General features: G+C 38.5%; 1 protein-coding gene across 1 annotated transcript in view; it reads right to left on the reverse strand.

Annotated features, from left to right (window-relative positions):
- The window catches only part of ACBD6 (acyl-CoA binding domain containing 6), a 191,112-nt gene that overhangs the window by 11,504 nt on the left and 163,285 nt on the right, over nucleotides 1-16,323 (reverse strand). Inside the window, exon 7 of the mRNA XM_039249307.1 lies at nucleotides 10,129-10,159. Within this exon, the coding sequence (XP_039105238.1) occupies nucleotides 10,129-10,159 (31 nt within the window). The remainder of the gene's footprint in view (nucleotides 1-10,128; nucleotides 10,160-16,323) is intronic.

Genomic DNA, 16,323 nt, shown 5'->3' on the forward strand with positions numbered 1-16,323 from the left:
GAGAGAGAAATGGAGGTTGTTTTACTAGATCAATTTTAGGCAGGATTCCTAAATCAGAGATAATCTTTATTAACAGCTAACCTCTCAGTGAACAGAAATAAGAATATAAAAACACATGGATGGACACAGATATTGATAAAGTACAGTTCTGAAAACAGCCTTGACTCATTGTCTTAGGTGACCAATGATAAAGAATTTTCATTTACTTTATTTCTGTAGAAGACTATGTTTCAGAACATAATGTCTTCTTTAAAAGGATACCAGGACTGTAATTATTTATGAAATTATGAAAACACTACTGAAATTGGGAGTCAGAAGACCTGGACAAGTGTCTTGGCTCTGCTACTACACTTGAATTACTCTGTCAAGGTCACTTGACCCCTCTAGACTTGTTTGTCCATTTGCAAATGTATGAAAACAAGGCTTACCTCAGACATTTGTTGGACAGGTTGAGATTATGTATACGAAAACAGTACCATCACTTATATCTGTCTGAATTTGGAGGGTTTTTTTGTGTATAAATATTTTATCAGAATATATGTAAAGTAAATAGAGAAGAATACCAAAATCATCTATACAAATTTTCTCAAGATGAAATCATCCATTTAACTAACTAGCGCATAGATCAAGAATTAGATCATTATTTGAATATCGGGAGCACTGCTGACCTGTTAATAATTTCCAAATATTACCTATCCATTTCCTCAAGGTAACCATTATCCTAATGCTGGCCATGAGTTTTTCTTGTTTTTGACCTTTATATAAATGGATGCATACACTACGTACTCTTTTGTGTGTGGCATCTTGAGCTTAACAGTATGTTTGTGAGATTCATACAAGGTGTTGCATGTGGTTATAGTTCTTTTTTTGCTGTATAGTATTTCATTGGATGAATCTCTTAACCTGATCAGATCTCATAATTCCTGAAGCTGAAGATTAGTGTTTTATCAATTATTGAAATTACCACTAAATATATCTTCAAGTATTGATTCTTACCTACTTTCTCCTTCTCAAACTCCTACTTAAAAATGCTAGACTTGGGGTGCCTGGGTGGCTCAGTCGGTTAAGCGTCCGACTTCGGTTCAGGTCATGATCTCACAGTTCGTGGGTTTGAGCCCCGCGTTGGGCTCTGTGCTGACAGCTAGCTCAGAGCCTGGAGCCTGTTTCAGATTCTGTCTCCCTTTCTCTCTGACCCACCTCTGCTCACGCTCTCTCTCTCTCTCTCAGAAGTAAATAAAACATTAAAAAAATTTTTTTTAAACGCTAGACTATTATTTTACACTCGATGTCTCTTCCATATTTTCATTTATCTTCTGTGTCATTTAGAACTTTCAGTTCTCCATTTTAAAAAAAGTTAACTTATTTATTTTGAGAGAAAGAGCGAGCGAGCAAGCAGGGGAGGGGTGGGGGGAGAATCCCAAGCAGCACTGAAAGTGCAGAGCCAGATGCAGTTCTCAAACCCATGAACAGTGAGATCATGACTTAGCCAAAATCAAGATCAGATACTTAACCAACTTAGCCACCCAGGCACCTCTTGTTTCACTGTTTTTTAAAATTTGTGCCAATTCTGAACTTCAAACTATCCAGTGTAAAATTTCTGTATTTTTTTTAATTTATCGAAGTTCATTTGGTTCTCTGTGAATCTCCCTATTCTGTTTTGAATGTCTTATTCTTATTTTTTTCATCCACTGATTTTATATAAACTTATTCTGATGTCTATCTAGTAGTTTTCTTGAAGTTCTTCAAAGTCTAATTGTGAGGTTTACTATGTCTGATGACAGTCACTTAAGTATATTTTGTAATTTTGGATTGTAAGCTCATTTTCAGCAGGGAATCCTGTAGGAATTTTGTGCTGCCCTGGTTGAGGATGTGTCCCTCAAGAGAAGCTTAGCATTTGCTTTTGCCAGGTCGCTCCTAGGTAACCAGCCTAGACACTTACTATGTTAATTTCTTGACTTGAGGGTTTCTGAAATAATCAGAGTATAAATTAAACCCAAACTCACATGAGATGGGGACTTTTTTTTTCCACCCAGAGTTTGGTATCTGGCAGATAAGCTGCTTTGTCTTCCTTTCTTTTAGGTAGGCCAACTTTTTCTAATGCAATAAATTTTTTTTTTTTTTTAACTGAGGGTATAGCCTTTTCAATGTCCTGGCTTATGTGCAGGTCTCAGTTCTAACTCCTCATTACTTCTCATTCAAGAAGTATCATTTCCAGGGTTTGGTGGCATTGAAACCTAAGCCTGTAGCTTTCCCAAATTAGATACAGTGTTAAGCTCACACACCTACCACTATGGTTATCACATCCTTGCATATTGGGTGGGAGTTGAAGACACCTAAAGTCTGGGGACATCCTTTAACCTCTAAATGGGTGTTTGGTATATTTTATCTAGCAAATGGCAAGTATTCAAAAATATGAATAAATGAAATATTAAAAAGGTAAGTGATATTCGCAGTACTAATAGAACCTATGATGCTATGATTTAAAATAATTTAAATTTAGAGGTGCCTGGGTGGCTCAGTTGGTTAAGCATCCAACGCTTGTTTTTTTGTTTTTAATTTTTAAAAATGTTTATTTATTGATTTTTTTCTAACATTTTTATTTTTGAGAGAGAGAGAGAGAGACAGACGGCCAGAGACAGAGCGTGAGCAGGGGAGGGTCAGAGAGAGAAGGAGACACAGAATCCAAAGCAGGCTCCAGGCTCTGAGCTGTCAGCGCAGAGCCTACTTGGGATTCTCTTTCTCTCTCTCTCTCTCTCTACCCCTCCCCTGCTCATGCTCTCTGTCTCCCTCAAACATTTTAAAAAATATAAAATAAATAATTTAAATTTAATTTTCAAACAGGTATTATCAATCTATCTCCAAATAGAGAAGTTATTAAAGGGTTATAGGAAGGGCACCTGGGTGGCTCAGTCGGTTGAGCATCCGACTTCAGCTCAGGTCATGATCTCATGGTTCATGGGTTTGAGCCCCGCGCTGGGCTCTGTGTTGACAGCTAGCTCAGAGCTTGGAGTCTGCTTCAGATTCTGTGTCTTCTTTCTCTCACGCTATCTCTCTCTCTCTTAGAAATAAACACCATTAAAATTTTTTTTAAAAATAAAGGGTTATAGGAAAACCTTTTTATCCTACCCTTCTATTCTAGCCCCACAGTTCCTCTTCCCTTGGGCAACCAACACTGACTCTCTGTGTATCCGTCCAGAGGTATCTTATGCAGTTACTAGCAAATATATACAGATATATTCATGGTAGCACACAATATATACTATTCTCATCTTAATCCTTTCAGTTAACAATGTATCTTAGAGATTTTTCCACATTACATAAATAAAATATATCTTATGTTGAAGTCACTCAGAAAGACCTTTGGAAAATTCCATCCTGTTGCTAATTAGAAATGTATTTTGCATATATCAAACTTAAATGGACACATTCCCACATCCACAGAGGCATTTACCCCTAATGGTTAACTAGGGGTGACAAAGTGACTCATCTACATTCTCAAGGGCACAATTCAGTCTGCCTTAGCTTAGCTGTTTCTATAGTTTCTGGATCGAGAAATGAAAGGAAAGCAGAACACATCCCATAGAGAAGGCACTAAACATATCTGAGTAAGTGGATGAGAAAAGAAATGCAGGAATGAAAGTCAGAATGGATGTAGCTGAGCATGTGTCTCTCTAAGCAGAGCAGGGAACTCCGGACCTAGTGGCAAATATTCTGGAGTAAAAGAAGTTTGCTGCTTGAAGTCAGGCATCAGGAAAGAGGTGGCCCTGAAAGCCTCACAATTACTGAGAAGTTTCTTCTTTCCCCTTTCTGATTCTCTGTGCTTGTCTGACCCATTCGTGGTTGTCCCAGATTGCCATCAGAGCTGTGGATGCAGCTAAGACAAGTTTTCTTCTGGGTGGAAAATTAGGGTTTAGAATAGCCAGCTCTTGGTGATGTTAGAGGAGCTAAGCAACAGAATTATCCGTGTGTTTGAGGAGTGAGTGAGGAGTGCTGGGGGAAGAGGCATGGGAAAGGATTTGTTTTTCTCTCCTTTCCCAGGAAATCTAGAGATGTGGGTTTAAATTCCCAGCTTCCTTAGGTAAGCTTATTAAGTTCTTTCAGTTTTGGTTTCCTCAATTACAAAATGGGAAAATGTGTAAGTACGTTTTTAATGGTACACCTTTCAAAGGCATTTATTTGGTAACATAAAATATATATGTCTGTATGTAAGTATGTGTGTGTATATGTAATTTTAATTAACAAATATTTTAAGTATGACATACAGAGTAAAAAGGTTAGTAAAACAAATTTTTGGCTATTACAAATAACGCTGCAGTAAGTGTTCATAAGTTCTCCAAGGGACTCTTCATGATACTGCACCTCTTTAGAGCAATGGTAACGACATCTTTTGTTCCAGACTTTCTTTTCTCCCATCCAGGTACTAACCAGGCCCTGCTTAGCTTCTGAGATCAGATGAGATCCGGTGCGTTCAGGGTGGTATGGCCGCAGACCCAGACTATCTTTTCAAGGATGTCTGCATAGTGAACAGCCTAGGACAACAGAGGTGGTGCTTCCTTCCAGAGGTAGAGGGTAGGTTTGCTTACTGTCCAGTGTAATGAAGAAAACTTGTGATCCACAGTCACAGCTGGGAGGCTTTGCTTGCAGCCCATTTGAAAAGACTAGAGTCCCCTGAGCTTAAGATTCCCAAGCTATGATACACTATGTGTGTAGGATCTACCTGGGCTTCTCTGCATAGCTCCTATGGGACTCCAAAGGAAATGACACAGACGTAAAGCTCAGGCCACTTGCTGTGCTGTGAATAACAGTCTTGTGTTTTTTGCCAGAATCCATGAAACCGTGTCAGGCTAATGTGTTAATTTGCAAGCAGAGTATAATCTCAGATCACTCCTAGTTCTTGACAGTTATGAGGGGGGTTTGAGCATCTTTTGCTGTTTATTTGATATCTGCCTCTTCCTATTTGTGAACTATCCATTTCTCGGGGTCTATTTTTCCATTTGATTGTCTTTCTTATTGGCTGAGTAGATGTATTCTGAATAATGATCTGATGCAGGTTATTTGCATTTTAAGTATATTATCCCAGTCTGTGCCTTATATTTTTACTTTGCTCATACGATCTTTTGTTTAACAGAAGTTTAAAATTTTAATGTACTATCATAGTTTAAATTATGATTTGTCCTTTTGAGTGTTTTGTTAAGAAACCATTCCTTACCCTTTTCATCTAAAAGTTTATAATTTTGCTTTTCCCTATATGTGTATTCAAGTCACCTAAAATTGATTGATTTATGTGTATGGGATGAATTGTTTGGTTATTTACTGTTGTATAACAAACCACTCAAAGTCTAGTGGCTTAAATATGACAATACATTATTTTTAATGATTCTGTGGGTTGACCAGCTGGTTCTTTTCCTTCAAAGAACTAATTTTTAGTTTGTTGACTTCCTCTATTTTCTTTCTTTTTGTTTTTTATGAGGAAGATAATTCTTTCTTTTTTCTTTTCTTTTTCTCAAATTTTTATTTAAATTCTAGTTAGTTAACATATAGTAAAACATTGCTTTCAGGAGCAGAATTCAGTGATTCATCACTTATATATAACATCCAATGCTCATTATAACAAGTGACCTCCTTAATGCCCATCACCCATTTAGTCCATCCCTCTACCCACCATCTCTCCAGTAACCCTCAATTTGTTCTCTACTGTTAAGAGTCTCTTATGGTTTGCTTCCCTCCCTTTTTTCTTTTTTCTTTTTTCCCTCCCATATGTTCATCTGTTTTCCTTTTTATTCTCTATTTAATTTATTTCTATTTTAATCTCCATTATTCTTTGTTTTCTTTAGGCTTTGTTTGCTATTCCTTCTCCAGTAACTTAAGGTGGAAGATTAGGTTACTAATTTGAGATTTTTCTTCTTTCTTAACATAGGCATTGATAGCTATAAATGTCTCTGTGAGCACTGCTTTAGCTGCACTCTATAAATTTTGGCATGTGCTGTCTTCATTTTCATTCATCTCAAAGTATTTTCTGATTTCTCTTTTGACTTCCTCCTCCTTGACCCACTCACTGGTTATTTGAGTCTGTTGTTTGGTTTCCTCATGCTTGTGAGTTTTCAAGTCTTAATATCCAAGTTCATTCCGTTGTTTCATTGAGAACATACATTCCATTATTTCTATTCCTTTAAATTTCCTGAGGTTGTTTCATGGCCTGCATATTGTCTACCCTGAAGAACCCTCTATGTGCACTTGACAAGAATATATATTCTGTTGTTGGACGGAGTGTTTTATAGATGTCTATTGGATGTAGTTGGTTTATAGTATTGTTCAGGTTTTCTATTTCTTTGTTTACCTTCTGTTTAGTTGTTCTACCCATTATTGAAAGCAGGGTGCTAGAATCTCCAACTATTATTTCTGAATTGTCTATTTTGAGTTTTTCTTTACGGGGTGCTCCAGGGTTTACCACATACATGTTAACTTCAGCTTTGGATTTATATTTGGCTTAATTTCAGTGATACGTAGAAACATTACTCCCATATACTTCTATTCCATTTTATCTCTTTTGGTGGTAGTAATGTTATCTCTGTTTTATAAACTAATGTTCCAAATCCAACAATACATTATTATAGCTACTTTAACATCTGAGGTCCTTTCCTTAGCCCACCTAACGATACTTTGTTACCAAATGATAACTTTGTTCTCGTCCACCTCCCTTGTGGTGTTATTGCGAAATATATTATACTTCTATAGGTTATGGGCCCAATAGTACATTATATACATATATTATTTAGATATTGCTTGTTAAAATCAGTTAAGGAAAGAAAGGATAAAAAATATGCACTTATACTGTCTTTTATAATTACATATATATTTATGAGTGTTCTCTGTTTTTTCATGTAGATCTGAATATCTTTTAGGTCATTTGCTTTTAGTCTGAATATTTTGCTTTAGTATTTCTTGTCAGGTGGGTCTGCTAGCAACAAATTCTGTTTTTGTTTATCTGGGAAAGGTTTTATTCTCTCTTTATTTTTGAAAGACAGCTCTGCTAGATATAGATTATAGATACAGATTCCTTCTGTATTGTAAATAGACATTCAAGGTCAGAACACAGTGGGATAACATATTCAGAGTGCTCAAGGAAAAACACTCAATCAGGACAAATTGTCCTACAGACCAGCCCAATCAAAGTGTGGTTTCTTTAAAGGTCAGTGTTTGATATTTGTTCTGATTCATGAAGGCTCCTCCCAGCTGTGGCATTCTCTCATTCTCTCCACTATTCTTGAGAAGACCCTTAGCCTTGAACTTCTCCAGGCTCTGCTGCAAATGAAGTCAGTTCCTTTGGGAAGAGATTAGGAGCTGCTTTATAGCCTTCTCCCCCAACCCAGACAAAATCCCTGAGCCAGACTCTGAAGCTGGGAGTGTGGACAACAGCAAGCTTCTCTTGAGTGACCCCCTCCTTCCCCTGCTCTAGGAGTTGGTGCTGGTGGCAGTACGGGGATACTGACATGGAACCACCACCTCTCAAGTCAGAGCAAGGGTGATCACGGCCTCAATAGTCTCAGTGCACCACAGCAAAGCCTCCATTTCAGGATGGGATCCTGCGCAAAGTAAGGGATTCCCCATCTCTTACCTATACTTGACCAGGGCTTAGTTCTTTAAAATTTATTTTCTATCTTAAAAAAAATTTTTTTTTAATATTTATTTATTTTTGAGAGAGACAGATAGAGCACAAGTGGGGGAGGGGCAAAGGGAGAGGGAGACACAGAATCCAAAGCAGGCTCCAGGCTCTGAGCTGTCAGCACAGAGCTCGACGCAGGGCTCAAACCCACGAACCATGAGATGGTAACCTGAGCTGAAGTCAGACACTTAACCAACTGAGCCATCCAGGTGCCCCTATATTCTATTTTTTTTATGCTAATGTTTAAGAATGCAATAAAGAGAAGTCTAGGTGGCTGAGTTGGCTAAGCATTTGACTTGATTTCGGCTGAGGTCATGATCTCATGGTTTGTGAGATTGAGCCCCACGTTTGGCTCTGTCCTGACAGTGCAGAGCCTGACTGGGATTCTCTCTCTCTTTCAAAATAGATAAATAAACTTAAAAAATCCTAAGCAGGCCATTGTCCTAAGCACTTCACGTAGATTAGCCTATTACGTGTTCAAAGCATATCTTTGAGGTAATTATTATTCCTATTTCACCATGAGTAAACAAGTACACTGAAGTTAAATAATCTGTCCACGTTCAGGAGTAGAACTAGAATTTGAGACCAGAAGTCCGGCTTAAGAGCCTGGGGTCTTAATGACTTTTCTGTATAGGTTTCTTTATGTTGCATTCTGAGTACTGAATCTTCTCAATCTTTTTTCTGCATCTGATTTGACCAAATGGTTTTTTTCAACTAATTTGTTAATGTGGCAACCTACATTAATAAATGTTTAAACTGGTAAATCATCTTTGAATTCCTAGGATAAATTCAACTTCGTCACATCTTTAAAAAATACATTGATGAATTTCATTTGCTAATATTTAATTTAGGATTTTTACATATATGTTCAAAAGTGAGACTTACTCACAAGTTTCCTTTTTTGTGCTTGTTTTGGTACCCAGGTTAGTTGGGGTATGCATTTGGTGATATTTCAATCTTCATTATCAGGCTGATAAATATAGTTAACATTAACAGCTAGCCCAATAGTTGAGACTCCTAGACTATTCAGTGAGGTTCCTAACATCCAAGCAAATGCTAATAAGCAGTGGACGGAAATGTCCAGGGACATCTGGGTCATTTATTATTGAATGGAAGTCCAGGATGACCCAAACTGACAAAAGAGCCTAATGTATTCTGTCCCCAAAAGTCTAAAGGGGGTTGATCCTTAATCTAGTTTAAATACTGATGGCTGTCTTTTATTCAACCATATACACAGCCAAACAGAATAAAGGTAGGAATCCTTTTAGTAAGTACTTTATTTAAAAACTATCTTTTATCTCACTGAATCTACCCAGTACTCTTTAAAAGCCATATCATTTCCATCTTACAGATTAACTTCTATTTTACAGATTCGTTAGTTAAGTGAAGATTACCTGACTAAGCTGATCAGCAGGTAAAATTTGTTAAAAAAATCAAATCTAGTTTTCTTTACTTCAATTACATCAAGAAAGTATGTCTTGTAGGAGAGATCATAGCTCCTACAGTGACAAGGATTAGTGTCTCTGTTGTCACTGAGAGTACCGAGAATGAAAAAATGAATTTTCAAAGGGGGACTGGAGGAGCCTCCATTTCTGTTGATGGTACAGAAATGCTCTATTTACTAAGAATGTTCCCACAGAATTTTAATATACCTCCACTGTAGAAGTTATTAATCTGTTTTTAAACGAAACATTACTGTGTCTCTGCTAATGACTAGACACTTGCTTTTTATTATTTAAAAAAATTCAAGTATAATTAACACGTAGTGTTATTTTAGTTTCAGATATACAATATAATGGTTCAACAATACTATATATTTCTCAGTGTTCACCAAGATTAAGTAGTCTTAATCCCCTTTATTCATTTCACCCATCCCCCACCCACCTCCCCTCTGGCAACCACCAGTTTGTTCTCTGTATTTAAGTCTCTTTTTCTTTGTTGATTTCTTTTGTTTCTTAAATTCTTAATTTCTTAAATGAGTGAAATCACCTGGTATTTGTCTTCCTCTGACTGATTTATTTCACTTAGCATAATACCCTCTGGGTTCACCCATATTGTTGCAAGTGGCAAGGATCTCATTCTTTTTTTGTGGCTCTGTAATATTTCCATGTGTGTGTATACACATACATATATACAGAAGACCACGTCTTCTTTACCCATTCATCTACAGTGGACACTTGGGTTGCTTCCATATCTTGGCTATTATAAATAATGCTGCAGTACACTTAGGGGTGCCTATTTTTGAATTAGTGTTTTTGTTTTCTCTGGTTAAGTATATAGTAGCAGAATTACTGTATCACATGGTAATTCTATTTTTAATCTTTTGAGGAACCTCCACATTGTTTTCCATACTGGCTGTACCAGCTGACCAGGCGTGTTTCTAAGTACTACACAGGGCTGGACAAAATTGGAACAAATAGAGAAAACTTGCAAATATGATTATTAATAAGTTGCAGACATCTTACCATAATGTAGAGCTGTTTGACCTTCATTGTCCTGTAAAAGAAACAAATAACACATTTTAAAAGTCTAAGTTATTGCAGAAGTATGAAAGTACACAAGCTATAGCAAATATATCTGATTACCAAAGTTCTAAAGGTTTATCAGATGCAGTTCTTTGAGCCGCACAGTAACTCTTGGCCAAGCTCTCCCTGGGAGAGTAGTAGAGTGTTGAATGGTAACTTGTGCACTGCAGTAGCTACAGCAGAGTCACAGGATAACCAGATTGCAGATATTACACCAAAGGGAACCTCTCAGAATGTGGTAGTTTGATTACCCAATTAGTGGCAAAAAAACCCTCTGATACTGTGTATCATTTATCTTGGCTAGTATTATATTTTTTCTAAGTTTATCACCAAATGTATTTGAGAAGTCTGTGATTTCTCAAAAGTTAGCAGCTTTTCAATCCCCTTTCAAATATTCATAAATTCTAGACTCATAATATTAGGTTTCCTACCCAGAGCAAATACCATAAAGAAATGTGATTTCAGGGGTGCCTGGGTGGCTCAGTCAGTTAAGCGCCTGACTCTTGATTTTGGCTCAGGTCATGATTTCATGGTTTGTGAGACTGAGATCCACGTTGGGCTCATGCTGACGTGTAGAGTGTACTTGGGATTCTCTTCCTCCTCCCTCTCTCTCAAAGTATATAAACGTAAAAAAAAAAAAGTGATTTCCAAGCACACAAAGTCCTAAAAGTTATTAAGTCCAAAGTTCCCATAGATAACTCCAATAGTTAATTTTTTTATTCTTTTAAAACCAAGATATTCTAACTATATATTTATTAATTTTAGCACATATACATAATTTTTAGCAACACTGCCTCTTTTTTTTTAATGTTTTTTTATTTTTGAGAGAGAGTGCATGTGTGTGCCTGGTTGGGGAAGGGACAGAGAGAGAGGGACATAGAATCCTGAGCAGGGATTGAACCCATGAACCATGAAAGCGTGACCTGAGCCAAAGTCAAGAGCCAGATGTTCAATTAGCTGGGCCACCCAGACACCCCAGCAATACAATACGGCCTCTTATTAAGTTGAGAGTTTCCTTCCTATTTTATTTTCTTTTTGCCTAAATTCTTTGACTACCTAGATGAACTGGATTACAATATTGCATTTCATTATATCTGATTGTTTAAATCAGGATGACCTGGTAGAGTAACACTAAAAAATACTAAAACAGTACTAATAATGCTAAATAAGGTCTGTATGGAAGAATAAATGCATGAACATACTCAAGAAAATGGAGGCCTAGCAATTCCACTTCAGGAAATGTATCCCCTAAGAAACATGGCCCCATCCTCAAGTGTTCATGCTAATAAATGGCATGTCATTTGGGTCTACTATTTATCTATCTTCTCAAAGCCAGAAGTGGGAGTTCCACCCTTGATTTCTCTTTTCTTCATCCCCTAGATCTAATCAATCAACAACCCATTCTGGTTCTACTTCCAAAAGAGACACCTTCATTTCTCTTCATCTTCATTGCCTCCCCCCTACCACCCACTGTAATGTTAAAATCCTAACTCCCACTACCTCAGACTGTAACCTTATTTCGAAAAATAACAGGAGTTATGTGTCTATAAAGCAAGGAATGCCAAGGATTGCCAGCAAACACTAGAAGCCCAGAGAGGCAAGGTGGGCTCTCTCCTATAGGTTTCAGAAGAAGAACGGCCCTACTAACAATAAATTCCTATTTTTTTTAAGCCACCTAGTCTATAGTGCTTTGTTATGGCAGCTCTAGCAAACTAATACTCCACACCTCAGCACAATCCTCCATCACTTCTCACTTGGACTGACACATGCCTTCATGTAGGTGCCCCTGCCCCTCCCACTGCTGGCCCACTCCAGTGTATTCTTCATCCGGCAGTGAGTGACCTTTTCAAAAGTTAAATTAGATCACATCACTACCTTGGTTTAATATCCTTCAACGGCTTTCCATCACTCTTAGAATAAAGTACAAACATCTTACAGTAACTCAGGACAGGAGTTCTTAAACTTTCTGATCTCAAGGCCCTTGTATAGTAAGTCTTCAAAATTACTGAGGGGCGTAAAGAGCTTTTAAATCTATCAATATTTACCACATTAGAAACTAAAGTTGAGAAATTTAAAAATCATTACCTATTACAATAAGCAACTTAATTTCTTTAAAAAAATTTTAAAATAGTTTATTGTCAAGTTGGTTTCCATATAACACCCAGTACTCATCCCCGCAGTGCCCTCCTCCATGCCCATCACCTTTCCCTCTTCCCCACCCCCATCAGCCCTCAGTTTGTTCTCAGCATTCAAGAGTCTCTCATGGTTTGCCTCCCTCCCTCCCCCACCATTTTCCTCCTCCTTCTCCTCCACAGTCCTCTGTTAGGTTCCTCCTAATCCTCCTATACGTGCAAACATATATTTGTCCTTCTCTGCCTGACTTATTGCGCTCAGCATAACACCCTCTAGTTCCATCCATGTTGCGACACATGGCCAGATTTCATTCTTTCTCATTGCCATGTATTCCATCGTATAGCTAAACCACATCTTCTTGATCCATTCGTCAGTTGATGGACACTTAGGCTCTTTCCATGTCTTGGCTATTGCTGAGAGTGCTGCTATGAACATTGGGGTACATGTACCTTATGCATCAGCACTCCTGTTCCCTTGGGTAAATTCCTAGCAGTGCTATTGCTGGGTCATAGGGGTGTTCTATTGTTAATTTTTTGAGGAACCTCCACACTGTCTTCCAGAGGGGCTGCACCAGTTTACATTCCCACTAACAGTGTAGGAGAGTGCCTGTGTCTCCACATCCTCGCCAGCATCTAGAGTCTCCTGATTTGTTCATATTAGCCACTTTGATCGGCATGAGGTGGTATCTCAGTGTGGTTTTGATCTGTATTTCCCTGATGATGAGGGACGCTGAGCATTGTTTCATGTGTTTGTTGGCCATCTGGATGTCCTCTTCGGAGAAGTGTCTGTTCATGTATTCTGCCCATTTCTTCACTGGATTATTTGTTTTTCAGGTGTGGAGTTTGGTGGGTTCTTTATAGATTTTGGATACGAGTCCTTTATCTGGTATGTCGTTTGCGACTATCTTTTCCCATTCCGTTGGTTGACTATTAGTTTTATTGATTGTTTCCTTTGCCGTGCAGAAGCTTTTTATCTTGATTAGGGACAATAGTTTATTTTTGCTCTTGATTCCCTTGCCTTTGGGGATGTGTCAAGTAAGAAATTGCTGCAGTGGGGGTCAAGGAGGTTGTTTCCTGATTTCTTCTCTAGGGTTTTGATGGTTTCCTGTCTCACCTTCAGGTCCTTTATCCATTTTGAGTTTATTTTTGTGTATGGTGTGAGAAAATGATCTAGTTTCATTCCTCTACATGTTGTTGTCCAGTTCTCCCAGTAACTTAATTTCTTAAGTGAAAATATATTTTCCAAAAGAAAGGAAAACACTGAGAAGAGTGACATTATTTTACATTTTTGCAAATCTCTTTAATGCCTGGCTAGGTAGAAAATAACTGGACACTCAGCCTATTCAGCATCCAGTCTGTGTGACACCATGTCATGTGGGCTCTGGAAAACGCCACTGCGTGCTCATGAGTGAATGAGTGCACAAAAGGGCAAACAGTGTCTTAATGTTGTTATGAAACAGTGCTGACTTTCTGGACCCCATGAAAAGATCAGAAGGACTCCCAGAGGTTCCCATTCTACAGTTTGAGAACCCCTGGGCCTAGGAAACCCTGCCTAACTTTCTAATCTTATCTCATGAAATGCTGTTCCTTCTGTTCTCCACATGACTGTAGTCTCCCTCATCCTTCAAGTCCCAGCCTCTCTTTCATCCACGTGGAAAAGTCTGCCTTCACTGCTTCCCTCAGTCATCTGTTATTCTTCAGTTCAATCCCCTGGTTGTTTCTTTCATAGCACTTATTACAATTTATAGCTTAAAAATGTATTTATCTGTCATCTTCATTTGATTATGGGCTCCATAAGAGTAGGTCCCTTGTCTGACTTTTTGACTGTTACGCCCCTAGTACCAAGCACAGTATGTGGCACACAGTAAACACTCAAACATTTCACTGAGTGAAGAATAAATGAATCATGGATCTGTATACATATTTATCTGCCAAGGATGTTGATGCTTACATTCATTCATTAACAAACATTTACTGAGTACCTATTATGTGCCAGGCACGGTTCTAAGTGCAGTAAATAAAAAGACAAAAATCTCCATCCTAGTTTGGGGGGAGGGGGACACAGAAAATAAATGAAAGAAGTAAAATACACAATATGTTGGATGACAATACATGACGTAGAGAAAAGTAAAGCAAGAAGGGATAGGGAATGCTGGAGGCAGGGTACAATGGGTTTCAGCTTAAAATAACATACTCAACGCAGGACTTACTGAAAAATTACTGGGGGTGAAAAACCTGAAAATGGTGAAGTGAGGGAACAAGCTGTATGATTATCTGGGGAGAAAGCAATAGAGGGGGTAAGATGAGCAAGGCCCTGAAATGGTCATGTGCTGGCATGTTTCAGGAACTACAAAGGGGCCAGGGTGTGACAGCAGCAAAGTGAGCAAGTTAGATTAGTAATAGGAAATGGGGTGTGAAAGGTTAACAGAGGGCCACATGGCATTAGGCCTTGTAGGCTTTTATTCTGAATTTAGTAAGAATCACTGGAGGGTTTTAAGCAGAGGAGTAACTTGACTTCATTCATGGGTTAGGAGGATCATCCTGACCACTAGGCTGAGAATGGACTGAAGGGAAACAGAAAGACCACATAGGGAGCTTATTTTAACCATCTGGCTAAGAAATGAGGGGGACTTGGGCCAAAGTGCCAGAAGAAGGCAAGGTGAGAAGTGGTCAGACTCTGGTCATATTATGAAGGTAGAAGGGACAGGATTTGCTGACAGACTGGGTATTAGTATAAGAAAGAAATTAAGGATTTGGCCTGAGCAACAAAGATATAATTATCACTCACTAAGATGGGAAAGGCTGGGGTCAAGGAGGTTTCAGGAGTCTGGTTTTGGACAGATTAACTATGGGATGTCTATCAGATATCCTAGGAGAGATGTCAAGTAGGCAGTTAGATATATGGGTCTGAGGTTCAGGAAAGAGGTATAGACTGGAGATATAAATTTGAGATTTGTGAGCATATATTTAAAGTGCAGAGCCTGGATGAGGTCACCAAAGAATTGGGTAGAGAGAAAAGGCTGAGCTCTCGGACATCTCAAAACAAGAGGATAGGCAAAGGGACAACCAAAGGAACTGAGAGGGGACTACTGAAGAGGAATGAACCAAAGGAACAGAGAAGGCCAAAAAGGGAGTAAGAAAATCAGAGGAGTGTAAGGTTCTGAAACATAAGACAATAAATAAAGTATTTCGAGAAAGAGTGATCAATTATGCCAAATGCTGCTGATAGCTCAGGTATGGTAAGAACTGAAAAGTGATCGCTAGAGTTGGCAAAGTGGAAGTCAGTGGTTTTCCTGACAGGAATTCAAAGAATGGTGTATATGGACACCTCATACAAGTGGGCCCAAGAGCTAGTGGGAAAGGAGGGATGAGAGCACAAACAACTCTTCCACGTAGTTTTGCTGTAAAGAAGAATGAAATGGGGTGGTCGTTGGACAGCTAAATGGGGCAGACATAGCAGCAATTCTTATAAAGCAGAGAGGGAATACTGATTATGCATAAAAGGATATGTGGACTAAGATCCTTGAGTAGAGCGGGATGGTACATAAGCAGAGGGGTTGGTTTTTGGAGCACAGGTAGTGCACACACACTCATAGGAAGGAAGGGGGCCTATAATATAAGCACAGACTCAAGGAGGTGGGCAGATGTGATGGTAAGAACTTGTGGAAGTTTTTAAAAAAATGACTCCTTTCCTCAGTGAAGGGGGAAGAAAAGTCATCAGCAGAGAATGAAGCTGAAGAAGGAGGTGTCTGGATTTTGAGGAGAGAAGAGGAAGTCTAAAAGTTATCTCGCAGGGCGGGAGAGTTAATGAAATAAGGAAATGGGAGTGTGAGAGCTGGGCAGCACTAAGGGCTGACACTCAAATGGGCAGCACTTGAGATTAATGGTCATAACTCTGAAGCGAGCACAGTTTTGTAATTTTCTCCTGGCATATTTAGCTGTGTAGGTGCAGACAAGGAAGGGTAGGAGAATTAAACACCTATTTTCTGAAAGCCTATATATG

This window comes from Hyaena hyaena, unplaced genomic scaffold, assembly GCF_003009895.1.
Source record: "Hyaena hyaena isolate Hyena2069 unplaced genomic scaffold, ASM300989v1 scaffold_337, whole genome shotgun sequence".
NCBI lineage: Eukaryota > Metazoa > Chordata > Mammalia > Carnivora > Hyaenidae > Hyaena > Hyaena hyaena.